Raw genomic sequence first — 27,209 nt, 5'->3', positions numbered from 1 at the left:
ATTGTTTTCCATTATTGTTTATCACAGGATACTGAATATAGTTCCCTGTGCTCTACAGTAGGACTTGTTGATCCATCCTATATATAAGAGTTTGCATCTGCTAGTCCCCAACTCCCAGTCCATCCCTCCCCCACCCCCTCTTCCTTGCGCACAGCTGCTTTCTGGCTCCAGCGCTGAAATGCAGCTCATCACAAGCGGCTGGGAGTTGGCGCCGACTTGTGCATGTCGTGCTCGATTCCCTCCATCAGGAACCCGAGGCCCCCGCTGATGTGAGGCTTCTGCACCCGTGGGCTGCACATGGCCGCGCTGTTCAGTTACTGGCGGAATAACCCAACATTTCCCTTCGGGGAACTGGTCACTGTCGCTGCTAGGTGGGAAGGTGGTGATCACTGTCCCCGATACAGTTCACGTCAAAGGTGACCCATTTTCAAAGAGGGCAAGTGATATTTGGAGTCAAATTAGGGGAAAGTACTGGTTTCTTCAAGAGGGTGGGGGAAAATTGCTGGTGTGATGAGGATTGTTTCGAGCCTTCTAGGTTAGCGCTGCAGCCTGAGTGAGTTCGGGTTTAAATGCACGGGGAACACGTGGGACGTGGAAACCACAGACCACAGAGTGAGTTCAGCCACTGCCCTTTGGGCCCTGGAGTGAGGGGGCTCTGGGTTCTTTCCTAGGCACCCGGTGGCCACGTTTTTCCACCTGTTTTTCCGAGTAAGTGCCATCATCACCTACATGGGCTGTGACTGGTTCAGCAGAAGCTTCGTGGGCTGTTTTGTCACCGTGCTTCTCCTCCTGTCCTTTGACTTCTGGTCTGTGAAGGTAAGGCCCCCTCACCTGTGACAGCCTCGCTCCTGAAACACGTGGCTACGTTTCCAGATGCTCACAGTTCTGATGCATGTGGCTGATTGGGGCTCAGAGGCACTTTGGTTTAAACTGCTGATATGCACTTAAGAATACTGAGCTGAATACTGTCACTTAAAATTAGAGAAAAAAATACATTGCTTAGTTGAATAAATGGCTTCTGTCATGCTTGCAAACATGTAGTATATGAGGGTGACAACTCCATAGGGCTTTGGATTTTTTGTAAATTTTACATATGACATAATATTATAAATAATATATTTTAAAATTCTATATAATATGAATATATATGTGTGTGTCTGGGGAGTCCTTTTTTCATGAATGAAACTTTGTTTTTAAAACTTTTATTGGAGTAGAGTTGATTTACAATGTTGTGTTACTTTTCTGCTGTACAGCAAAGTGAGTCAGTTATACATATACGTATATCCACTCTTTTTTAGATTCTTCTCCCATATAGGTCATTACAGAATACTGAGTAGAGTTCCCTGTGCTATGCAGTAGGTCTTTACTAGTTATCTAGTTTATATACAGTCGTGTGTATATGTCAATCCCAATCTCCCAATTTATCCCTCCCTCCCCTTCCCCACTGGTAACCATGAGATTGTTTTCTACATCTGTGGCTCTATTTCTGTTTCATTAATAAGTTCATTTGTACCACGTTTTTAGATTCCACATATAAGCAATATCATATGATATTTGTCCTTCTCTTTCTGACTGACTTCACTTAGTATGATAATCTCTAGGTCCATCCATGTTGCTGCAAATGGCATTATTTCATCCTTTTTTATGGCTGAGTAATATGCCATTTTATGTATGTAACACATCTTCTTTGTCCATTCTTCTGTCGATGGCCATTTAGGTTGCTTTCTAAGGTAAGCTTCGTTAAGCATTAGAGGCCTCAAAACTGATTTTGAGAAAAGCTCCACAGTTCACTTCCCCTCTCCTCCTTCTCACGGTGCAAGTTTGGCATGAATTGGTGACTTTTATTCATCAATGAATGACCCGTGGCCTGCTTGGAGACATTCTGTCCATTTTCTTCAGAATGTAACCGGACGACTCATGGTGGGCCTTCGCTGGTGGAACCAGATCGACGAAGATGGGAAAAGCCACTGGATTTTTGAAGCCAGAAAGGTATTCTCCAATATGTGTCAAGCTAGAACCGGGAAAACGGCCGTGGAAAGTTCCCATGGGTTCCTTTTGAGCTTTGTGGGGTCTGATCCCCGCCGTACACAAAGCCCACTGATGCTGGCGCTCCGATCAAAGTCACATGTGGCAGAAGCACGTGTGACGTGAACAAAAATCATAGCACACTCCTTTGCAACCATTTTCACTAGTATTGAAACCGAATCACTTTCCCGCCACAGGCCTCTCCAAATACCGTGGCTGCCACAGAGGCGGAAGCTCGGGTCTTCTGGCTTGGCCTCATCATCTGCCCCATGATTTGGATCGTGTTCTTTTTTAGCTCCTTATTTTCCTTGAAGCTCAAGTGGCTGGTAAGGCAACATTTGCTGAAACATCTGTATAGAACCGGTGGTTGCAGGAGTGGGTTTTTGCTATTGATCGACCGATCAATCGAAACAACTTTGAGATAGAATTCACATACCAGGCAGTGCACCCGTTAGTGTGTACAATTCAGGGGCTTCTAGTCTATTCACAGGGTTGTGCCACCATCACCACAATCAGTTTTAGGGTATTTTCATCACCCCAGAAGGAAACCTTGAGCCCTTCAGCCATCACCCTCCCCATACACCTGTCCCCCCCGCCCCTGCCACCCACTGATTTCTCTGTTTCTACAGATTTGGCTATTCTGGACATTTTCTGTAAAAGAATCATATAATATGTAGTCTTGTGTGACTTAGCCCTTTCACTTAGTATTGTTTTCAGGGTTCATCCCTGTTGTAGCAGGTGTCAGTACTGCTTTCTTTCTTATGGATGAATACTATTCCATGGTATTAGACCACATTTTGTTTATCCATTTATCCATCAGTGAGATAATCAATGGTTATTTGTTTCCAGCTTTTGGCTCTGAATAATGCTGCTGAGAGAGGAGTTTTTAGAAAAAGTGCATGACATCCTACCTTGGATAGGGAACCCTTCCTCAGCAGGAATAAGCTAGCCTCAGGGTTCTGCAGTTTTATTTCGGATTTTATCATATTGCATTGCCATGATCTGATCCATTCAATGAGGAAACAGAATATCTATGGACAGTCTGAGCAACAGCATAAAAAAGTGTGGGCTCTGGAGTCTGGATCACGGCTCAGCCTCACTCCAGCTCTGTGACCTCAGGCAAATTTAGCTTCCCTGAGCTTCCATGTCCTCCCTGTAAAATGGGATGATAATGGCCCCAACCTCTCGGGTTCCTGGTGATTAAAAGCGGCCTGTGAGTATTTGTAAGCACTCCATAGAGGTTGGCTATTACTAGCAGGTGTGAGCCGGAGCCACTCCTACTTGCTTTGGGAGGAACATTTCAATACGTGCTCTTAGGAGAATTACATTTGCTTTGTCTGAGCGCAGGCCCTCGTCATAGCTGGGATTTCTCTCCAAGCCGCTAACCTGTACGGCTACGTCCTTTGTAAGATGGGAGGCGAGAGTGACATCAGCAAAATCACAGCCAGTTTTCTGTCCCAGACGGTGTTCCAGACGGTGAGTTACTGAAGTCTGATTCCTGGACCCCTGATCTCCAGACACTTAAAAGTCAAGGAGGCCTGTTGGCAACGGCAGGTTTTGATGTTTTCCATATCAGCCAGGCCTCCATGGTTAGTTGCTTTTTTTGTGTGTGTGGTTAAAATATACCCAACAAAATTTACCCTTTTAACCATTTTTAAGTGTACAGTTCAGGGCTTCCCTGGTGGCGCAGTGGTTAAGAATCCGCCTGCCAATGCAGGGGACACGGGTTCGAGCCCTGGTCCAGGAAGATCCCACATGCCGCGGGGCAACTAAGCCCGTGCGCCACAGCTACTGAGCCTGCGCTCTAGAGCCCACGAGCCACAACTACTGAAGCCCGCGTGCCTAGAGCTTGTGCTTTGCAACAAGAGAGGCCACCACAATGAGAAGCCTGCGTGCCGCAATGAAGAGCAGCCCCCACTCGCCGCAACTAGAGAAAACCTGCACGCAGCAACGAAGACCCAAGGCAGCCAAAAAAAAAAAAAAAAAGATGGCAGAGTCCTTTAAAAAAAAGTGTACAGTTCAGTATATCCACAACATCACGTCACAACTCTGATCTTCACAAACCGAAACTCTGTACCCACCGAATGTTTAACTCCCCATTCCCCACCCTCCCCCGCCACCAGCAAGCTCCTGGTAACCACCTACTTCCTGTCCCCATGCATCTGACGACTCTAGGGACCTCACCTAAGTGGAATCATACAGCGCTTGTCTTTTTGTGACTGCCATTGTCGGTTTTGAGTGATTTCTTTAAACGACAGAATTAAGAACCATAACTTTTTTTTTTTTTTAAACCTAGCCTTAGTTCTAGGAGAGAAATAGATCTTCTAAATTTGACCAGGCTCTTCCTGAAATGGTCTGAACCATCTTAAATGTGAACAGTGCAGCTTCACACCAAGACCTTGAGTAACCAGCCCTACAGGCTTTCAGTTCACTGTGGGTTTGCTCTGGCCTTGAATCAGCAGGATCAGGCCACACACATGTGAGACAGAAAGCCAGGGCAGCCTCTTCCCCTTGCAGGCCTGTCCAAGAGACTTCCAGAAGCCTGGCCTTGAGGGGCTGGAGATTCACAAATATTAGGTAAGAGGTGGGATCGAGGTGGCGGCCTGGACGGTGCAGGGCTGGGGGCTCCCGTGGAAGCGCAGCTCCCCTGGGTTCAGCTGGGCCTGTGGTCTGGGTGGGCCCTTTAGAGGGGTCTCACCTTCCTCACCTTGAACAGGTGCAGATTTGACCCTATGTAGGCAAGCGGGGTGGGCGACGAGAGAAGGGGAGGGCAAGGGATTTGCCCGCCTTCCACTTCCATGCCTGGAGTTAAGATGGGAACTGGGAATTTACTCTTCCCTCAGCTGCTCTCAGATCCTGTGTGTCTTTCAGAGTGAGCGTCTCACGGCAATGAGGATCTTCCTGGAGTTTGCATCTCTCTCCTTTTTATGTAATGTTTAAAAACCCTGTAAGTCGTCTGACGACACTGGAAATTGCTGGATATAGTGAACACACATTCCTATACAGGGTGTCGAGACTGACCCCCACATCTGTTCTCATGTGGGTGACTCGAGGGTTTTTTGACTGTGCCCAGCCATGTGGTGTGCACTGACCTCAGGACAAGCCCCAGCAGGAGGATCTATCACTGCTTTAATTTTTTCTCCACCTAAGGAACAGCATTTGCACTATGCTGTCTGAAACTGTGACTGTGTATCTGCAGCGAAGCCACACATTCACCCCTTTGTCCCTTTGGTTCTTTTTCAGGCTTATTTTCCGAGGCAGCAAAGGCTCAAGTGAGAAGTTCTGTAATGGAACAGCTTCTGACAGAGAAGAAAATTCCATGACCCACAAGCCGCTGGTTTTTTACATGAAGAAGGCCTTGGGGCAGAGGTTTGAGATGTTTTTATTTTTAAAACGGCACATCTGTAAAGAATGCCCTTTACATATGTTCTAAAGAAAAGTGTACAAATGTTAGATGATTAAAGTGTCTCTGAAAAAGTGACTTCACACCATGCCTGGGGCTGGTCCCTCTCTGCCTGTGACCCCTGCTCTGTCACCCAGCTGGTCAGGTGCGATGGGACGTGCTGCTTGTGTTCCTAACGTCCTCCTGTTTCAGGAGCCTACGAGGTTCTCCCCTTTTGGCTGACGCAGACTACAGAACTCCTGGATTCCTGGAAAACAAGACAGCAGGCGAGGAAGCAGTGGCGGCTCTTGGTGGCCCTGCCCTGTGCTGGCGAGGCCACGTCTAGATGGGGTGGAGTCCCCAGGTGGCTTAATTCTCCCAGTAGTCCCATTTCGGCTGATGCCCTGAATCTCTGAAAGTGAGCCCAATACTGCCCACTGCCCATCTGTGGTTATAACCACGGCGGGAGGCCTCACGCTGGCCCATTCTACAGATCAAGAATCCCGGAAATGATGTGATTTACCCTAAACACCATTTCACTAGGTCAAAAGAACTCAGCCACAAACCGGGAGCCTAAAGCTTTAACTACTGCCAACACCTCTGCCTTAAATTCAACGCCTCTGACAGCTGCCTGTTGTTGACTGAATCAGGCCTGCACATGGGTTTGGTGTGGCTCACTATGCTTTTTTTTCTTCTTTATTTCTTTTTACAGCTTTATTGAGGTGTATTTCCTATACCATAAACTTCACCGTGTTTTTTAAACTATGACTTAGTTCACAACACTGATGTACCGGAAGATTTTTCAAGACTCCTGGCTTCCTGGGCTGATGGAGTCATCCCAGACCTCATTACCCCCGTGTCCCCACCAAAGCTGTGTGGCCACTTATGGCTGCAGTGACATTTATGATCCTGAATGGGACCTTCTCACACCTAGCCCACTCTGCTCATTTATGTCACTCCCTGGCCCCGTGCCATCTGGATTCACAAGATTCACTGAAACACTTACTCTGAATTATACTTCTGTAGGCTAAAGTGGCTGGTGAATCCGGTGCTTCAACCAAAAAAGACTGTCCTTTGTCGCAACTCTTACCTTAAAGAAACAAAGGAAAGAAAATCCATGAAGAAAGCACAGTGGTGATGTGAACCTGGGGCTCTTTGTGTGCCCGTGACACTGAAGATCGAGCCCACCTCACTTGTAATGAAGATCAAAGCTGAGACAGAATGTCGGGGTCTCGAGGACCTCACCTGCCCCCCGTCCATCCAGCAGGGACCCTGGCTAGCGTTTCCTCACAGCTCTGACCTGTACCTGGCTGATGGTGTTTAGTGTGTGTGCCTGCGAGTCATCTGGGTCATGCGCAGCAAATGCAGGTTCCGGGGCCCCCATCGTGATCAGATACAGCAGCTCCTAGGCAGGCCCAGGAACCTGCATTTAAAAGACCAACTCGTTCTTTCAGTAAAAAGATAATGAAGGCACACGGTAAGAGTATGGAATACAAAAGGTTATACCATGAAGAATGAGTTCAAAGGAGGCTACCAGTGTTTCAAGTATCCTTCTAGAAATATATGCATATATATACATATACACTCGTGTATTTAAAAAAAATGCTTGGGAGTGTATGACACACATATTCTGCCCATTGCTTTCTCCATATGTAATTTTATCTTGAAGGTCACTCAAGGTTGGCATCAATCCATCTGCTCTGTGTACTGCAGTGCCTCCTCGGGACACACAGGTGGTCTCGCATCCAGGTGAGCATGGGGCGGGACCTTGGGCAGACGGCGTGCTCCCCTACCGTCTGGTCCTGGGGAGACCCTGCTGCCGGCTCCTCTGCCCCCGGCCCCCCTGCTGGAGAAGCAGGATCAGTGGTTCCACGACCCACAGCCGCTCCCCAGCCTCCTGCGGGGATCCTGGCCAGGCCAACCGTGGAGCAGTCGTTGCCTCAGCTCCCCAGCATGTTGCCCGGTGGGACAGGGACACCCGAGATGGGGGGCAGAGTGGGCCGCCATGTGGCCCGGGCACCGTGAACTGTGGCGGAAGCAGCTAGGGAAGCCTCCGAGTTCACGGTCGCTGGACCGGGTCTGGGAAGTCACAGGTCCCACAACAGGCTCGTGGGGCCACTTCCTTCTGATTTTCATCCAGCGTCCTCTCACTCCTCGTCCTCCCTTCCCCAGAGGACCTGCCTGTCCCCTTACAAATGCGCTCTGGTCGGTTCCCCATCTCCACAAACCTCCCCCTCTCCTGCCTGTCGCCTGCAGGCGGCACCCCTTGGGCACAGCCCTGTCCAAGGCTCCCCTCGTGGCCCTCCTTCCATTCGTGTAGCCCCCGGCAGTGGCTCCATCACCATCCCCACCTCGCAGGTGCGGCCTGAGGTTCAGCGCCTGGCAAGGACCCGCCGGAGCCCACAGCCAGCACTGGGGCAGCGCGGATCTAGGCCAGGGCGCCTGGCCCCAGACGTGCTTCCGTGTGACCCTCAGGCGTGCGGGGCTGGGGAGGCCGAGGATCACGGCGCCAGAGCCCAGCCGCTCCTCTGCCGCACGTTCCCACAGGGGCTGAGCGCGTCCTTCGCGGCCTCTTGTCTGTTCCTGGTAACATGGCTGTTCCCTCACTGGACAAAAGCGGCTCCGGAAGGTCACAGCGACCTCACCTGGCCCTGCCCGCCTCGCCGCAGCATGTCACGGCATTAACTGCCTGTCCTTTCCGACGCCGGCCCAGCTCTCTGCAGCTACAACCAGAGGTGAGGTCTGGGGACATGTACCTTGTCACACGGGACTGTGCCTGCCAGACGGCACTGAATCAGAGGCTGCGCCAGGCCGCCTCTCCTGTAAGCTGCTCTAAGGACTACGGCGGCAGCACCGCCTGGAGCGGATGGAGGTGACCGCTCAGGCTGCCACCGCTCACCGTCCCCCACAAGCTCACGTGGGCCGCCCGCCTCCGGAGGCCTGTGAGGGGAGGTACCTGCTCCTACGGCCCAGAGGGAAGCTCTGGTCAATGCGAAGACAGTTTACAGCAGCGGGGAAGGCTGGAAAAGCAGCCAAGTTCTCTGTTTCTCGGGGAAACCACATACCAGAAGCGCTGCTGGGCATGGAAACAAGTGAGGTGCGATCTCCGGAGCTGCCCCCCAGGACCCCTGGGCTTCTCGGGGGCTCTTCCCGTCCACCTCCTCAAGGCAGGCCTCCTCCAAGCTGCGCTCTCAGCCCCTCCTCTCTGCACCTCCCACCCCCCGTCGCAGGCACGTCCCCCCCCCACTCCTGACCTCTCTCCCCAGCCCGCTGACCAAGCCGAGGCCTCGCCCGCCTCCACACAGCCCCAGGAGGGAGCCGGCCAGTCCTCGGTGCCGTCCCCGTCTCCCCGGTGGCTCACACTGGGCAGCACGGACGTCCGTGACACCTCTCAAATCCTGGCACTTTCCCTCTCTGTGTCGCCCTCTCCCTGGCAATGCGCAGGCCCCAGTCCAGCCCTGACCTCCTCTCCGTTCTCCTGCAGCACCGCCGCCACGGCCTCGGCCTCGGCCTCAGGTGCCCACGGCGCCCGCGCTCCCGAGGCTCTCACTTCCTAACAACCGGGGCCCAAGCCCCGTCGGTCTCTGTCGGCTTCCCTCAAGCCTGGGCACCTCTGTGTAACCTCACTGTCCCACTTCCTCATGGGGTGTGGGTCACACCTAACCTCAGCAAGGTCAACTCCTGCTACTGTGGGGAAACAAATCTGGCGGTGGGTGTCCTCACCGCTCCACTCAGCGAGCCGACGCCCCGCAGTGAGTGTGGGGTGGAGGTGGGGTCCCCGGAGGACTCTGGCACTCAGAGAGGAGCGTGACCCCCGGAGGCAGGCCAGCGACTTCCCCTCACGCTCACCGAGGGAAGCCGGGCACAAGGAGGGCTGCGCTGGGCTTCCCTGTACACTGGACATGCGGGGCACCTTCCTCGGGAGTCTCCAAGGCTAATTCTGTACCCGACTTTCAGTCAGAACCTAAGTCCTGTGTAAGAGAAGACTTGAAGGCACGCCCCTTGCCACCTCCCCAGGTCACCCCCAGCCCGGCCCGGCCCCTTAGTGGCTTCCTTTCCTCCTGCCTCCCTGCACCGGAGTCTCCCTAACCGGTCTCTCCTCTCCTCTGCAGGCCCCTCCCGCCGCCCCAAAGTTCTCCTGCTCCCTCGGCTACGCGCCGCCACGCGTCTCACTACTCCTCTCAGCTGGAGGGTGTGCAGCCTGCACCGGGGACTCACCCACCTATGCGCGGATCCAGAGGCACTTTGCCGAGAAGCGGGACCTTCAGGTCCTGGCACATGACCTCCGCACCCCCAGTCGTGGGCGGGAATATCTGAGACTCCTTCTGGGAGGCAAATTAAAGGGGGAGGAATCCTGATTTCATTTCAGAATCATACGAATGGACCACATTTTAAAGCAACTTTTTAAAAATGGCTATTTTGAATGTGAAAAGAATTTTCATTAAATCAGCAACAGAGGGTTTTAACTGATTCCGCTTCCCAAAGCGATGGGGAAAATAGAAACGGTTTCCCAGAGACCCACCCCTACGATTTCCTCAGGCGTGGAGGACAGGACCTGGTTGGACGTACTCTCACCTGGCACTTGGGGCAGATGAAGCCGCTCATGTTCTCCACCACCCCGATGATGGGCAGCTTCACCTTGTGGCAGAAGTTGATCTCTTTCCGGACGTCCTGGAGCGACACCTCCTGTCAAGGTTCAAGAAGTCCAGTTATGTCAAAGTCAAAGCATAAAAAGAGAACATCCATGTGGTGGAGGGATGGCTGCAGGGCTGTGGCATCACCACCGTGAAGTGTTAAGAGACCACGCCCCGTGTTCCGTATTTGTCTCGTGCCGACCACGTGTGAGCCCTGTTCCAGGTGCTACTTACTTCCCACAAACCTCAAAGGATAAACCTGAACAGGCAAGTGTCCAATGTACAACGAATCTACAGGAAAGTGACCCTTTAACACACCTCCGTGTTCCACTTTCCCGTCAGTGTACTGGGCTGAGCCCGAGTGGGCCCAGCTTTCCAGGTCACGGGCAGCCTGTGGGCTCGCCTGGCTGCCTATTTTCATAAGTAAAGTTCTTCTGGAACACAGCCCGGCCCACTCTTCTGCGTAGTATCTCGGGCCGCTTTCGCCCCACAATGGTACAGCTAAAGGCCCGTGACAGAGACCGTGTGACCCGAAAAGCCTGAAACAGTTACTCTCCAGTCCTTCACAGAAAAAGTACACCAACCTCTGATCCTGGTTATCATGAACCCAAGCAACTTTATGCACAAAAAGAAAGTAAGGACTATTACCAGGTTTGGATCCCTTCAAATTCACTTCTGGACTCTGAATGTGTATCTTACAGTGTGAGGACTGTGGATAATCAGGGCTTAGTATCCACCCCAGTCCCCCATTTAATTTTACTGCAGACACATGTCCAAGGGTTGTCTGCTGTCAAATATGGCTACTCCTTAACATTTGTGGCTTTAACGGTCACAGGCCTTCAAAGGGTCCTGGCTTTGAGTCCTCTATTCTCCTGAGGCCCATGTTTGGCCCCCTTTGAGGCTGGGGTACAGACGGAAGGGCATTTAGCTAGAAAGTAAATGGCTGTTACTAAGCGTCTCACCTCAGTGCAGCTGTGATTCTCTCCCTGGTATCCTCTACAAGCCCTGCTTTGTCAAAAATGACCCCCCAGAAACTAACACACCACTGTAAAGCAATTATACTCCAATAAAGATGTTGTAATTTTAAAAAAATGCAGTTCTCACCAAAAAAAAAAAAAGAAAAATGACCCCTAAAGAAAGCCAGCTGCTGGATGTGCAGGGCTCCGAGAAAGTGGGCATCCCCAGCCTGAAGTCACGTTTTCTAGAGAAGTTACATACAGAGGTGCACAAACATGGGGCGTCCCCCCAGGCTTCCTGGAGAAGGGCCGGCACCTGCTCGGTCCGCTCCCCTCCTCCTGAACCCAAGGGGACTCTCTTTCCTTTCACAGTAAACATGGTATCAGAGAGGCCATCCTTGTGTCAACTCGATTGTTGCTGTTGCTTTAGACTTGACTTTTAGAGCGGTTTTAGGTTCATAGAAAGCACAGAGTTCCCACGTGCCCCTGCCCCATGTGGAAAGCCCTGCCCACTGTCAGCACCCGCATCAGAGTGGACGTCCCCACTCCACTGTTCTCATAGGTCATTTCTTTGGGACCTACTCTTGAGAGCACTGCTGGTCTAAGGGTGGGCCCCAGCCTCTCTTTAAAAATTCAGTAGGAAACATTCCTAACGACAAATGCGTCTTCTCTCCAGCGCCATCCTCGGGCCAGGCGCCCCTGGCCCCCACCCCCGCCCCTGCCACCTAATGCCTCCCTGTCCGCTGACAGTGGCTGGACCGAAGATAAACGTAAGGTTTCTGCGGATCCCAGTCAGGGTGTGCTGAAGAGCCCAGGGTCTCGGGCCATCGGAGAAAGAGACCTTCCGGGGTGGGGGGCCCTGGCACACCTGCGGCGTGGTGATGATGACCGCCCCATCGATGTGCGCGGCGGCCAGGTACTGCACAGCCGAGAGGTGTTCGTCCGACGTCCCGGGTGGGGTGTCCACGATGAGATAGTCCACCTCGCCCCAGTCCACGTCTCGGAGGAATTGCTTGATCATGCCTGCAGGGAGAAGCCGCGGGGATGCCTCCTCTCTCCCGTCCTCTGACTCTCTTTACAGAAGCACAGCTTGTGACCTTTATGTACGGATCACCTGTGCTCTCAATCAGTGGTGTTTGGTAACGTCTGGGACACGTCTGCCTGTCAGTGACTAGGGTGGGAGTTCTACTTGCCTCTGGCACACAGAGGCCAGGGTACTACTAAGCCCCTGTGACGTGGAGGACAGCCCACCCTCCCCAAACAAGGAATTATCTGGCTCAGAACGCCAACAGCACCGAGGCTGAGGAACCTTGCCCAGATGGGCACTTTCGCATCATTACCTGCAGCCTCAATGCCTAGTCAACCTGCTACTGATTTCACCTCACATACTTCTCTCTTTGACACAAAGAAGAACACAAACCACCTTAGGAATAATTTCAGGGTTAGGTAGATTTTCAGGAGAGAAAAACCCTAATAGATTTTTAAAATTATAACATTTTATTAAATAAAATTGGTATTTCTGTTGGCTCTCTTCAACCAGTGAAGAGGCAACCAGATGCATAAAAATAATACTCTATGAAGCCCAGCAGGATGAGCCTGAGGCCATCCTGACAGGACGGGATGCAATTCTGCCCTTGGAAGGACGTGATAAGAGACAGAAAGCAGAGTGGCAAACCATTTTTCTTTGGTCCCCTCCAGATAACGGCATCATCGGGGCTGCTGAGCAAGAAACCCACCGACATCACCTCCAAGTTGTCTTCCAGGAACTAGAAAGGATGACGCAAGAAACATTTTACTTAAAACCACAGTGCAAGGCACTTCCCTATGTCTTTTGTCTGAGCTCTGGCTGAGAAAAATTGGGGGGGACAAAATTACTGTGTGATCTGTGAGTATATTCACTCTTTGAATCCTTAAATCTTTTTTTTTTGAAAAAAATCATTAAAAAAAAAGGTTACCATATTGGGGGGGATTGAAAGAGTCACCATACGGCCCTATGCAGCAATGACGGTGAACTCAGCTGAAATAAACAAACCTCGTCTCCTTTACTATCTTAACCTGGGTTGGCAAACTATGGCCCCACTTCTGGTTTTGTATAAAGTTTTATTGGAAAACGGCCACGGTCATTCATTTGCTTATCACTACTTTCCAGCCATGACGGTGGCAACTATATGGCCCACAAACTGGAAATATTTACTCTCTGAGCCTTTACAGAAAAAGTGTGCCAATCCCAGGTTGGAACTGGATTCCCTGTGCCTAGGAAAGTGCCTCAATAAATATCTGTTGACGATAAAGAGTTACAACCTTTTATGTACACATACGACAAGAGATCCTGAAGAAAAGGGAGTCAGCACTCACCACTGGAGACCAGCCCGAGCCACTCTGGTGAACCTGCAGGAACAGAAGCCCACACTTATTTGTGAGAAATTATACGCCCTGGTCACGCTTCTCTCGCAGACAAAGTTTATGTAGTAAGAAGACAGTTTTATAAATTACAATTCATTGTCTTAAATGCTACCACTAAATTCTTAATAGGGGGTGAACAGAGCGGGGTCAGGGGCTGGGTTATGGATGATAGAATTCATTTGCTTTTTCCCTCCCAGGTTGGGTTATTTGGCAACTGCTTAGATATCTATCTGGTCAGGGGACCGATGTTACCGGAGTCCGAATATAATTTGGGATATTTTAAAAGTGTGACAGAAATCAGTTGGGGGTTGCTGAGAAGATGCAGGTAACTGGAGCAGTGAGGCGGTCTCTGTACAAGTCCAGGAGTGGAGGGATGACCTTTAGTGAAACAGGAGACACAGAACCCTCCCATCAGTGGTGTGAACTTCAGGGCTGAGCTGCTGCCCCCGGGGGACAACGACTGGGGAAGTGGTGTCAGCGGGAAGCTTGGGCTACTTCAAGACCCCAGACCCTTTCCTCGCAGTAGGTGTGCACTAACTGCCAGGGTTCAAGTCCGCATCGACGCTTTACTATGAAACAGGAACTTACGCAACTTCCAACCACACATCAATCTTAGATTTACAGTTCAAGTAACGCTGGACCCAAAACAGAAAGCCCATTTTTCCTGATGAATTCTTACTTTTTTAAACAGTCTTTTGAGATATAATTCACATACCACACAACTCACCCATTTAAACCGTACAATTAAATGGCTTCAGGATATTCACAGAATTGTACATCCATCGCCACAATCAACATTAGAACACTTTCGTTACTCTTAGAAGAGACCCTGCACCCCCTAAGTGTCACCCCCGATCCCCACACTTCCCCCCAGTCCTAGGTGACCACGGATCTACTGTGTCTACAGATGTGCCTGCTGCCGACATTTCACAGAATTGCAATCAGATAACATGGGGTCCTTTGTCACCGGCTTTGAAGTCATACTTAAAAAAAAAAAAACCATTGATTCCTATTAATACTAATTCTCTAAGTCACTGGTTTTGAAAGAGGGGTAAACACGATGATCCAATAGCACAGGAGGAGAAAACAGTAGAACTTCTGTTTTATGTCACCATTTAAAATTTCCCATTTTTATAACTACCTGTGTCCTGGCCCAGTGAGTAGTACACGCACGTGACTCACGGTAACGGAGCCCTGTGCTGGGGGCACGTGCTCCAGAGCTCGCTGCTTGCCGGTACGTGCTCAGAACTGTGATTCCTGCTGCTTCCCAGCGCGGCAGAAGCAAGTCCCAAGCCCTGAGCAGGGTCCCCAAGGACTGGCTCCATCTGCCTCTGGCTACTCTCTGCCACCCCGTCGCTCTGCCCCGTCCCCGTGGGCCGCTTTGCTGAGGACACGAGGACACTCCTGCACGCGCTCCCCATCCCAGCGCACCCTTCTCTGGGTTCTCTGAGCAGGGTGCCCTTGACCACCCCCTCCCGAAGAGCAGCTCCCCTGGCCGCCCTGCCCTGCCGTCTGTCCCCTTACCCTGCTTAGTGTCCTATTACCACCTGCCTCTCCCACAAGGATAGGGTCTTTATCTGCCTTGTTCTCCTCTGAACCTCAGCACCCAGCGTTTCAGTAAAGAATGTATGGATCCCAACACCCCAGGAAAAGCCTAGTCCTCCAGCCCGGCTTCAATGCACCCCGCAGGGGAACCCTTTCTCAGATGGCTCTGTGCCACCTAGAAGGGAGGGAGAGCACGTGCTGCTCCATCCCCGCCCGCATTCTTCGCCTGCCTCGCAGTCTCACTTCCCCTCTGGTGACCACAGGAGCAGAAATATTCCCTTGCTTCCAGAGTACAGAACCCTAGCCAGCCCTGGTCTAGCCAGGGCTAAGTTTCTGTGTCTGACTTCTGCATTTGACGTATTGTTTCCCTTCCCTTCTAAGAAGGCATTGAAACTAACAATTCTCAGAAGGTTTGGATGAACTTAACTATAATCCACACCGCCCCCAAACTCACGGCTGTTGTTAAAAGGAGACACGCAGTCTAGTGAACATTTACCTGATCTCGTCACGTCCAGGTAAAAAGGCATGGGCTCCGCTGACCCCCTGGCTTAGGGTTAGAGGCTTGGCGCTATAGTTTACCGTAAGAAAATACTTCCCTGCGTTTTTTCTTGTCACTATTACCTGTTCTCCTTCCAATCCCATGATCTTGGGAATCGACGGCCCGCATATATCAATGTCTAGAAGAGCCACCTGGGGAAAAGAGGAGACGCGATATCAGCAGATGTACAATCCTCCAGATGTGCACAATCGGGAGGGGACGGGGTTCCAGGAAAAGGAGGGAGGGGAGAAGGTGAAGAAAAACTGGGTTGAACTTGGACCGAGCGGAATCTCATGAGGGAGAGTTACAGCATTTATCTTCTGGGCCACAGAGACACAGATGAAACTCCTAACAAGAACCTGCAAAGTACACCAACACCCCCGGCGCTCCGCCCACGCCCCTGCTGCACCCCAGCCACCCTCAGTATGGCCTATTTTCAGGCTGAGCTTATGGTCCAGGGTATCAGGTCGCTTGACGATTCAGGCCCAGCCACTGTTTACGTGGCCCTTACCATGTATTGGTGTGTGTGTGTGTGTGTGTGTGTGTGTGTGTGTGTGTTTGCGCGCGCGCCTGTCTGTGTGTTTGGGATCATTATCTCTGCTTTACAGAAGAGGAAACTGAGGTTCAGAGAGGCCCAGAGACTTGTTCAACGAGCAAGAAGCAGAGCTGGGACATGAACTGAGGTCTCTGGACTCCAACGCCAGGGCTCTTCCCACTACCCCGGGGGCCTGGCGAGGAGGGCCAGAGTGGACCCTCTAGCTGAGCTCTGCCCAAGCCCTGTTTTCCTGTGATGCTGAAGGTTAATGATGGCTTAGGCTCAACTTCTAAAAAAGAACGTGAAAATAAGGGAATCTACAGAAGTTCTTTGCTAGTGATACGTGCAGCTTTGGATGACTCCTTCTACCCCCAACGCCCTGCTTTCCCCATCTGGTTCGTGAAAAGGCCTGAGACAGCCTTCAGAAACCTTCTAAAGAGCAGGGCCGTGTTCATCTTGAAAGCTCTCACATCTTAGATCCAAAGTAGAGCACCTCTGGGTAACTTCTAACTTGCCCCAAGTTAGTTTCTTGCTTTCCTCTTCAATCCTCTGGACAACCTCCTATGATCCTCACATGACTTCACACCAGGTCAGGAAAGCGGTTCCTTCATACACTGGATAGTCGTTTGCCTCACGCGCCCTCTGCTGGACCTCAAGAAGAATGCAACAGAACAACGCTCACCCTGAAGACCCATCAGGGTGAAGACCTCATCCTGAAGACCTGACTCCCTTGGCCTTCTTGATGCTTCAGGCTGATGTGTGGTTAATGATCCAGACGTTTTACATCAGAGCCTCACAACCTGGGAAATTATACCATCGCTACGACCCTAACGGAGACTTTCGTCAATAATCTCGAGTTTCTAGCCACTTGGTCTAGAAAATCTCGCTCTCTTTTGCGAACAGTTTAATCAGTTTCCTTTTGAGGAATTACACCCCCTCTTCCCCACAACCAAGTGGGTATCTTGAGTGAAATGATACAAGAAAGAGATCACATGCACTCAGTCTGCGGTGGAACCTGAAAGGGCTGTGGCACATTCCTGCTACCCAGCTCTCCAGCGGCCGTGTCCTGCCCCCTTCAGACATTCTGCTGATCCTGCCGCTACCCCCATATCCATCCAATTAATTCCCTTTCTGCCCCAGTTACACCAGAGAACCCCAGCTGGAAGAAACACGCCTGCATTAATCCTCACAGGGTCTGTGGAAGGTGCTAGAAGACTGATGGGAAGAGGAGGCTTTGCCACACCCTCTCCCAGCTAGAAAGTGGTGGAGTGGGTGCTGCAGGGCTGTCAGGATCCACAGCGTTCCCTACCCAGCGCCCCATACTTCCACTTAAGAAGAGGTCATGGGAAGCGGGCTCAGTACTAACGCCTGGCACTCTGAGGCTGTGTCACCTCGCACAAGCTGCTTCTCCTCCCCGATCTGTCTGAGCTTCTGATCTGCGAAATCAGTGTTTCAGGAGATCATTAGGCTCCTTCCAGCCCTCGAGTCTACAAGCCCCCGAGAGGGCCTCAGACACTATAGCCTGGACCTTTTAATGACACAGCTTGCCTTTCAGCTCACAGGGCAGGATGATAAGCTGGGACCTGACGGGAGCTGCTGACTCTTGCGGTGGGAAGAAGGCACATGATTCTTGGATGTCTCACAGCTCAGGTCTGCGCCATAGAGGCTCCTCCTCCTCCCTTCGCCCCAACCTGCACATTCCCCAGCCCACCTGTGATTAGTCAGGGGCTACCCTGCGATTCAAGGCCCTCTGCAAACCATCAGACACCTGCCTAACCAAGTGCTATCATGGAACAGCCTGGCTTGCAGTCAGTAATGAGCTGCCACCAGGCGGCAGGCAGAAAAGGACAGGGCGGTCCTCACCATCCTGCTGAATTTAGGGCAGGGAGGGGTGTGAGCTGCTTGACTTTAGTCAACAAGACACTCGGTGTGTACTCTGTGCCCATGCCGGGCACCCTTTGGAGACAGTGATGTTTTCTGTCACCAGTAGGTCTGCCTGAGGGGAGACAGACTTTCTTAAGTGCTGACTTTTTTTTTTTTTTGGCGATACGCGGGCCTCTCACTGTTGTGGCCTCTCCCGTTGCGGAGCACAGGCTCTGGACACGCAGGCTCAGCGGCCATGGCTTACGGGCCCAGCCGCTCTGCGGCATGTGGGATCCTCCCGGACCGGGGCACGAACCCGTGTCCCCTGAATCGACAGGCAGACTCTCAACCACTGTGCCACCAGGGAAGCCCTGACTTTTTCTTTTTAAGCACCACTGCAAGAAAAAAAATCCAGCTCATCTAGCCATGTTTCCACACAGCTGGTGAGCTTCCCTTCAGTCTACTGCAAAGTTTCAACGTGTGCGCAGTGGGACTTCAGAACGTAACAACATGGAAGCGTGATTCTATGTAAACAGCTGTCTATTCAAAAGTGGTTCCTTGTAGCTGGCCTGGTTAAAGCACATCTCCAGACAGCTGTTTAAGAAAATGCCTGACAGCTTCTGAAAGCAAAGATTATTCTGGGTAACATGGATCATCGCAGAAAACAGATTTCTTGGCTGACCAACTGGCCAATACAAACTTGACCCTCAGACGGCAAAAGATTGTTGACTAACAGAAAAACAGATGGGCAAGTATATTTGAACCTGCTGGGCACTGGACTCTGGGTGGGCTACAAACTCATTATCACCAAAGCACCCCTCCATATTCTATCAGGGACATTTATTGAGCACTTCCTATTCATCCGGCATCGTGTTAAGCATTTTACAGTTACGTGCATCATCTCACTCGGTCCTGAGTCCCATTTTACAGATGAGAAAACTGAGGCAGAGACAGTCTGATAACCTGCCCAAGGTCACAGCAGTGGTATCGGTGGCACTGGGATGTGATCGTGGGCAGACCGACTCCAGAGCCTGTGTTCTTGGCCACCACGCTAGACTGCACCCACCTCCTGCCCCAAACGCTCACCTAGACTTCTGACCCTCCCTCTTCTCCAAGAGTTGGAGGCCCTGCTGCTCCATTTGTTCCTGCCGTTGGTTCCAGCACTGCCCTGGTTGTGTCCTCGTGGCCTCTCATGGAGACAAGAGCAACAACTCCCGCTGGTTTACCGTCACCCTCTGACGACACTCGATCACACACTCGGCTGCTGCTATAGCAACCCTCAAACCATGCCTCTTTCCCGCTGGAACATCTTCCCAGGGTGTTAAAGCCTCCCAGGTCTGGCTCAGGCTGAGCCTCACCCTCGGCCCCTCTGCTGCAGCAGCAGCAGCCCTGCCTGCCCAGCCCTGTCTGCCCCGGCGGTCCCAGCTCTGCGACTCTGCCTCCACCTCCTCCCGCCACATCCCATCAGCTGCCATCAGAGTCCAAGGCCGCCTTCTCCCACGAGCTTGCCCAGCTGTCCCCTGCCAGTCACTTCTCCCTTTCCCCAGATGCCTAGAGCACATCTTGGGTAACAGATACCAGATTCCAGAGAAGCCCACGTCAGTCATGTAGGCCAACAAAAGCAGCTCCACACGTCATAAAATGATCCGAAGAGAAATGAGTAATAAGCAGGGTTCAGAGCCCTAGTGAGAGAAACACCAAGCTTTACAGGTCTCCTAGCCCAGCCTCTGCACTGTCCCAAGAAGGCCACGGCCTCCCCAAGGTTTCAATCCTCCCCCAAAGAAGTTCTTCCCCAGCCAGCACTAGTGTTTCTGGAGCTACAAACCAAACCAGGGGCCAGCATACTACAACCCAGGGGCCAAACCCAGAATGCCACCTGTCTCTGTACAGCCCATAGATAAGAATGGCTATTACGTTTTTAGAGTTGGGGGAAAAAAAATCAAAAGAATACATTTATTTCACAACAGCATGAAAATTATGAAATTCAAATTATGTGAAATTCAAAGTTTTATTAGAACACAGCCACACTCATTTGTTCACAGGTTGTCTATGGCTGCTTTCATGTTCAAGGGAAGAACTGAATAGTTGCTACAGAAACTGTATAGCATACAAAGCCTAAAATATTTACCATCTGGTTCTTTATATAAAAAGTCTGCTGACCCCTGAAGTAAACTCTACTTTCTTAACCCAACGATTTAAAAAAAATATATTGCTGGAGCCTTTGGTGAGGTATCTGAGAGGCCACTGTTTATCTGTGTGTGTGGGGGGGGGCGGTGCGCACGCACGCACACGCTCAAACGCTCAAGCATATTAAGGGCAGGTCGGAATGGTGGGCTTGATCCCCCTGCCCACGGTAGCTACCTTTCCTGGGTTTTTTTGTGGAGGAAATAAAGCCTTTATTTTATTAAGAATTTAGGGTGCTATTTCACACTGGAATAGAATGGTTTATCTCACACAAGTAGAAAATATGAAATTTATCCAGTTATTAGAGTTTAAAAAAGAATAACTGGCAATATGTGGCAGTTTTGAAATGTCAATATTAAATTAAACATACCTTTACACTCCCCACTAGAACTATCTTAAAAAAAAAAAGCCAAACAAAAGTGAAAGGTCATTTGCCAGTTATAAATGTGAACTGAAAGTTAGTTAGCCCTTATTTATATAAAAATAAATTTCAACATTCAAAATGCACAAAGACAAAACCTAATTTTCAAAAATATATCAGTGTATGGAAAGAAGGCACGCACCAAGACCAAGAAAAGAACTGGAATGGTTGGGAATGGCTTTCAACATGAACACAATAAAATTGTTTCCACGTTACACGGAACTCCTCTGCAGGCCCCAAACAGCGCTCTGACGGAAAAACAGCAGAGCTTGTGATCCACACAGAGCGTGTGGTGGGCTCTCTCACCCAGTGCACACACAGCACCAACACACAAGTTCTCACCACGGCTTGTATTTCAGGGCTCAACGTGTTGGGCAGTGGCGTCTAAGGGACACCGATGATTCTCTAGCAGTTCTGGTATGTATATATGTATTTTTTTCAATTAGAATTTTGAACATAATTTCATTTTGGCAAAACCAAATGGTAGAACGTGTTCTGTGTTTAAAAAACAAAACAAAACAACCCCACAGCATTCATGGTTTCATTAGGTATAAAATTGTAATCGAAGTGAATATTGGGATCATTTCCTAAGATCAGTGCAAAACCATCATGAGTCCCAATGAATAACCTGTATTTTTTAAATCACAGGTACTGCAAATTTCCATTTGATCTTTTTGGTAAAAGTAATTTTTTTCTTCCTCACCCTACCACACCTTTTATTAAAGCTGAAATCCTGAGAGCAGTACTGGGGAATTTGAGTTTTCAAGCTCCTCTGTGTACGTGGGTGTAAGTGAATGGCCTAGTGCAGGGGTTGGCAAGCGTTTTCTTCAAGGGCCAAATGGAAAGTATTTTAGGCTTTGTGGGCAAAATCAAGGATTCAGAAGTACTAATGTAACACTGTAAAAGCAACCATTTATAAATGTAAAAACCATTCATAGCTCACAGGCCATAAAAAGACAGGAGATGGGCTGGATTTGACCACGGGCTATCATTGGTAGACCCCTGACCTAGAAAAAGGCAGAAGGGGTTCATAAAGAGAAAGAAGCCTGAACTTAACATAATAAATAATCAGCAAGCCAAGAGAAATGTACACCTGCTAGCCATGTTCATGGCTAGAGAATCCAATGAAATATTCATTTCATTGCTCGACTGCCTTGCATTTCCTCGTTCTCTCTGGAGGGATCTAGATTCCAAAGAGGCCAGATAAACTGACACTAACGAATCAGCTCCCTAGGAGCCATCATGAGCCCTAAGACACGAGCCTCTCCCAGTTTTTCCTTAAGGTCCCACCTGTGTGTTTTCATCTTCCGCTAGGCCGTGGGCCAGGTGGGCACTGAATGTGCTTTTCCCAACGCCGCCTTTCCCAGACAACACCAAGATCTTGTGTTTCACGGTCTTCATTTTTTCTTTGATTTCTTCTATGGCTGCAAAGAAAACAATTCAGATGACCAAGCCCCTGACTCAATCTTTTTTTATTTTTTAAAAATATTTATTGGAGTATAGTTGATTTACAATGTTGTGTTAGTTTCAGGTGTACAGCAAAGTGAATCAGTTATATATATATCCACTCTTTTTTAGATTCTTTTCCCACATAGGCCATTACAGAGTACTGAGTAGAGTTCTCTGTGCTATACAGTGGGTCCTTATTAGTCATCTATTTTATATATAGTAGTGTGTATATGTCAATCCCAATCTCCCAATTTATCCCTCCCCTTCCTTTCCCCCATGGTAACCATAAGTTTGTTTTCTCTATTTCTCATTTGTGACTCTATTTCTGTTTTGTAAATAAGTTCATTTGTACCATGTTTTTAGATTCTACATATAAGCGATATCATATGATATTTGTGCCTCTCTGAATGTCACTCTTCCAACGGGCTGGAAGGAGCTAAGTCCTTGGGCTATTTCAAGGGATCGTGAGTGAAACAGCACCTCATCAATGGTAGTAATAAGTGCTACCAAAAAACCCCAAACCAAAACCAAACAAAACAAAACCCAAAGCTACGAGTACATCTGACATTTCCGTATTTATCGGTCTGTTTGTCTCACCTACTAGAATAATAAAGTCCATGAAGGGGGGAACTCTGAAGTGTTCACACTATATTCCCAGTTCCAGAACAGAGCTTTCAATACAGCAATGATTCCCAATCTGCGGGCAAACCCCACCAGGGCACATCTGGCAATGTCTCGGGATATTTTTGGTTGTCACAGGAAGGAGTGTTGCTGGCATGTAGTGGGTAGAGGCCAGGGATGCTGCTAAATGTTCAGGGCAGAGAAACAGGGCAGACATCCCCACCACAAAGAATTATCCAACCCTGAGGGTCAGTAGTGCCAAGAGTGAGAAACGGACAAATTGCAGGCACTTAGTTACCTGTCACTGATAACTATCACTATTACACATTTACTATGCTTTCAATATTTCATCCTAGTTCAAATCCCTAAAACAACACTGTAACTATTTCTCCCCCATTTTTGATGAGGAAACGGAGGCTCAGAGAGGTTAAGGCTTTTTAATCACCTCATCTGTCTCATTCATAGCTGTATCCCCAGCATAGAGCACTGTGCCTGCAAGTGATCAATAAATACTTCTGTTGAATTAATGGAAGAATCGCTCCTCAAAAGGAAGGAAATTTTGTCCAAAGAAAACAGCTGGCGGAGCTAGGATTTAAGCCTAAGCTCCCTGACTTCAAAGTTCATACCCTATTCCCTCTGGTGCCGGCCTCCTCCCAACCACTTCCAGTTACTGTCACTCAAACCGCTGGTCCCACCCCTCACCTCCCACGACTTTCTTCCATGCCCCGCCCCTCCTGAGACCCCTTTTGACTGCACGCCAGTCACGGGTCCAGGCTCCGCCCCACCCCGCCAATTTTCTCCTCTCCTAGCCTTTTAAAAGCCCTGACCCTCTGGGCCCCGCTCCTGTCACTCATCCCTCAAGTCCCGCCCCTTATCCTGAAGACAACTCCACGACCCGCCTCCTCTGGGCCCCTGCCCCTCATCCTTAAGGCCCCTATCCCAACACCATCCACACCCCGCCCACGTCCCGCCTCTTCCAGGACAGCGCTTCTCACTTCCCGTTGAAGCCTTGCCCCTTCCTCACCCGGGTCCGGAGCGGCACCAGCTCCAGAAGCGCAGAGTCCCTGGTTGGGGCACCCCTGACATGAGGCCCCTCGACCTGCTTGGGCGCTGCCGACCCCGGGACAGTCTGCACGGAGACAAGATCACAGTTAAAGTGGCTCCTGTCCTTTCAGGCCCGCCCCCCACGCCCCCTCCACGCGCTCACCGTGAGGCACCTCCTCCATCCCGCTGCCTTGGACGCGTACGCGGTCACCGGAAACCGCCGTTACGTATTTCCGCCTAGTGGCGCCCAATCTGACCCTCTAGCTGCGCGAAATCGTGTCTCGAAAGAGGGCTGTGCGCACGCGCGAACCTTCTAATGGTAGTTTGGGGCTGTTCTCTTTCTGTTCCTTTTAAAACTGAGTTGCAGATATCTATCATAAATACTTCAGCATGTATCTCCTAGGATCAAACACTTTGTCCTACATGACTTCAATACCATTTTCATATCCGAGATTTAACATTAATGCAAAACTGTTAGCTAATATTCACTTTGTATTCAGATTAAGGAAGAGCCCCCTGCTCCCCCAACCCCCCTTGATTAGATTCAAGGATTTTTTTAAAATTAATTAATTAATTAATTTTATTTTGGGCCCCCTTGGGTCTTCGTTGCTGTGCACGGGCTTTCTCTAGTTGCGGTGAGCAGGGGCTACTCTTCGTTGTGATGCGCGGGCTTCTCATTTCAGTGGCTTCTCTTGTTGCAGAGCCTGGGCTCTAGGTGCGCGGGCTTCAGTAGTTGTGGCACATGGGCTTAGTTGCTCCGTGCCTAAGCCCTGGTCCGGGAAGATCTGCCCTGGTCCGGGAAGATGTGGGATCTTCCCGGACCAGGGCTCGAACCCGTGTCCCCTTCAGTGGCAGGCAGATTCTTAACCACTGCGTCACCAGGGAAGTCCCCAGATTAAAGTTTTTAGCAGAATGCACTTACAGTTGTGTCACAGCAGGAAGCACGTAATGCCAGTTGGTTCCATTATTGGTGATGTGAGGGCTTGATCACTTGATAAAGGTGGCGTGTGTCCTGTTTCTCCAGGGAATGGCACCATTTTCCATTTGTAATTAATACAGACTCTCTGGGGAGACACATTGAGATCATATGAATATCCTGTTCTCCATCAGCCTTCACTCAGTGGTTTTAACATCCTTCTTGCCTGGATCAGTTACATAGGTGTTTGCAAAATTGGGCTTTTCCCCAGTCCTTATCCTTATCTCAATTAATTAATTGGCATTCCTCAGTAAATAAGTTTCCCTCCCGCCCTTTTTTTGAGAATCACTATGGACTCATGGGTTTTTTAAAAATTCTGTATTTAATAATAAATTATCATTATTCCTTATGATCAATTTTTCCCCAAAATGTGGCCAGTGAAGCCTCGTCAAGCTTCTGTTTCTTGGACATTAATCAAACCCCTCTGAGCACTTTTCTTGCTTTCTGACAATAAGATGTTCCAGGCTCTCCTATTTTCTTTGCTACAGCTATTTCTCCAAGAACCCCTGGTTGCTTTTCCTGGAGAATTGTCTTTAGATACCATCCAAGATGTGGATGCTATTTGCTCATTGTTACTGGAGTATCATTGCTTACAGGTTTGGGACAAATTTTAATGAGTGAACAAACTTTCCCCAGCCTCAGACACTAAGGATATAGAAACTCATTAACAATAATGTATCAGTTGCCTATCCCTGCCACCGATTATAGCTAGCATTTGTGGAATGCTTACTATTTGCCAGCTATTACCTGGTGCTTTTATGTGAATTACCTAATTTATGCTCTTCATCAGTCCTGTCCTCTAGGTCCTACTATCTCTATTTTTGAATGAGAAAACTGCCTTTCACAATGATTAAACTACTTTCCTAAGGTCACACAGATAATAGCAAGGGAGTCAGACTGATGAACTTCGGCTGTCTGGCCCCGGAGCCTGAACTCTCATCCATAACATATCGCTAGATCAGCTAGCGATACCAAACTGATCTAGTTCCTGTCTTCCTGGAGCCCAACTTGGTTGGGACAACAGATACTGAAGCCCGTAACTGTAATGTGATAAGTGCTACGACAGAAGAGGATCAGAGTGATAGGGGTCAGGAAAGAATTCCTGAGTAGGAGACACCCAGATTGGGGCAGGGTAGGGTGGAGGCAAGTAGTGTTTCAAACTGAGCAAACAGCCTGAGCAAAGCCTGGAGGTCAGAGGAGTTCCCTAATGAGGCAGGGAGTATTGTGATTTCTGTTTTGCAGGTCAGAAGACTGGGTCACAGAGAATGACTTGCCCAGGGTCTTAGGGCCAGTAAGTGGCAGAGCTGGGACTCCAACAAAGTCTGGTATAGGGCCTGGGCTTTTAAGCACTCTGCTGTACACTGGGAGGCAGGATGCAAGTTATGCTCCTTTCACTGAGGCTCAGAGAGCCTTGCCCAGGGTCTCACAGCCAGCAGGCTCCACTGAATTCTTCTGAGCACAGGCTCTTTTTCTCCCAGTCACACTGCAGAAGCCTCAGGCCAGCCCACTTCAGGTGTTCCTTCCTCATGTCCCCTAAGACATTTCCTGCACGTTCCCCCTAGCTGTTTTCAGCGGCAGGGCCACTTCAGAGCTCTTTTGTCCCTAACTGCACAGGGCTCTCCCACTCAGCACTCAGTGGGTCTTTGCTCAGTGGCAGGGAGGAAAAAGTCTACTGCTCTTCAGCCTTCCCCTCTCTACTCGCTCCTATCCACAAGGCTGTAAGCATGATGGTGAAATCAAACAAACCTCTCAGCTTTGCTCCAGGTCTCTCTCCTACTCTCCCAGCCAAAATCCTGTCTCACCTGGGATGGAACTTTCCACCTGTTGTATTTGGGAGCAGAAGGGTGGGAGCCAGGTGGCAAAGCAGATTCCCAGGCCCATCCCTGACCTCCTGACTCAGAAACTGGAGGGCTGGGCCAGGGAATCTGTATCTTCACATTCCCACAGGATAGTAATTGCATCCACTAAAGTCTGAGAACCACTTCTTACGACGAGCACTCCTCTAGACTGTTCTTGGCCCACTTTTAGTCACACTTTCCACATCCTCCCCACCATGAGCAGCTTTATGTCCACAGCATCCCCCGTTATTCCATATGAAACATTCCCCAGTCTCCAGCCCCTATTTCTCCCTAAGTTCAGACACATGTATCTCAGTGGATGCTTATTGGATTTTACTGCACTGATGTCCTATGAACATAAAACTCATGTCCACAACTTTCTCCTCAAACCAGTTCCTACCTCTGGAGTTCTCATCTCAGAGACTGACACCACCACTGCTGAAGAACTCAAGTCATCAATCTGAGCACCAGCCTTGCTTAGTTGTCTCCATCTTCCCTGTATCAGTTATCAATTGCTGTGTAACAAATTACCCCAATACCTAGTAGTTAAGACGACAATGGTTTATTATTTCTCATGACTCCTCTGGTTTTATCCAGGATCACTCATGTGGCTTCATTCAGGCAGGAGTTGACTAGAAAATCTAAGATTCTCACTTGTGTCTGCCTGGATTTCCCCACCATGTGGCCTCTCATCATTCAGTGGTCCACCCTGAGCACCTTTCCATTGCAGCTGGGCACGGCTGAGAACTGGCACAGGGTCACTCTCTCACATTCTGTTGGTCAGAGCAAGTCACA

General features: G+C 49.8%; 2 protein-coding genes across 5 annotated transcripts in view; one reads left to right on the top strand and one right to left on the bottom strand.

The window, feature by feature from the left end:
• TVP23A (trans-golgi network vesicle protein 23 homolog A) overlaps nucleotides 1-4,602 on the top strand; it is a gene marked incomplete at both ends in the record, with an annotated part of 40,000 nt that extends 35,398 nt beyond the window's left edge. Inside the window, 5 exons of the mRNA XM_079719027.1 lie at nucleotides 672-816; nucleotides 1,900-1,989; nucleotides 2,223-2,351; nucleotides 3,373-3,501; nucleotides 4,543-4,602. Coding sequence (XP_079575153.1) covers nucleotides 672-816; nucleotides 1,900-1,989; nucleotides 2,223-2,351; nucleotides 3,373-3,501; nucleotides 4,543-4,602 — 553 coding nt within the window. The remainder of the gene's footprint in view (nucleotides 1-671; nucleotides 817-1,899; nucleotides 1,990-2,222; nucleotides 2,352-3,372; nucleotides 3,502-4,542) is intronic.
• A 789-nt stretch (nucleotides 4,603-5,391) lies between these two features.
• On the bottom strand, nucleotides 5,392-23,782 carry NUBP1 (NUBP iron-sulfur cluster assembly factor 1, cytosolic; the record flags this gene model as incomplete). 4 transcript variants are annotated; one of them, XM_079720014.1, is made up of 11 exons in its annotated part: nucleotides 5,392-5,675; nucleotides 6,414-6,497; nucleotides 9,630-9,732; nucleotides 9,983-10,093; nucleotides 11,866-12,020; nucleotides 12,673-12,763; nucleotides 13,353-13,385; nucleotides 15,567-15,635; nucleotides 21,777-21,910; nucleotides 23,581-23,685; nucleotides 23,764-23,782. In XM_079720014.1, 11 exons carry the CDS (start codon nucleotides 23,780-23,782, stop codon nucleotides 5,617-5,619), a joined length of 963 nt encoding a protein of 320 aa, XP_079576140.1. In that variant the 3' UTR covers nucleotides 5,392-5,616. The 4 variants fall into 4 exon arrangements, with proteins under 4 accessions (XP_079576140.1, XP_079576142.1, XP_079576141.1 ...); XM_079720016.1 differs by lacking the exon at nucleotides 6,414-6,497; XM_079720015.1 differs by lacking the exon at nucleotides 13,353-13,385.
• Between the last annotated feature and the right edge of the window lie 3,427 nt (nucleotides 23,783-27,209).

Source organism: Hyperoodon ampullatus (assembly GCF_949752795.1).
Source record: "Hyperoodon ampullatus genome assembly, chromosome: 14".
In the NCBI taxonomy this organism is placed as follows: Eukaryota; Metazoa; Chordata; class Mammalia; order Artiodactyla; family Ziphiidae; genus Hyperoodon; species Hyperoodon ampullatus.
This window is presented reverse-complemented; position numbering and strand designations above follow the sequence as displayed.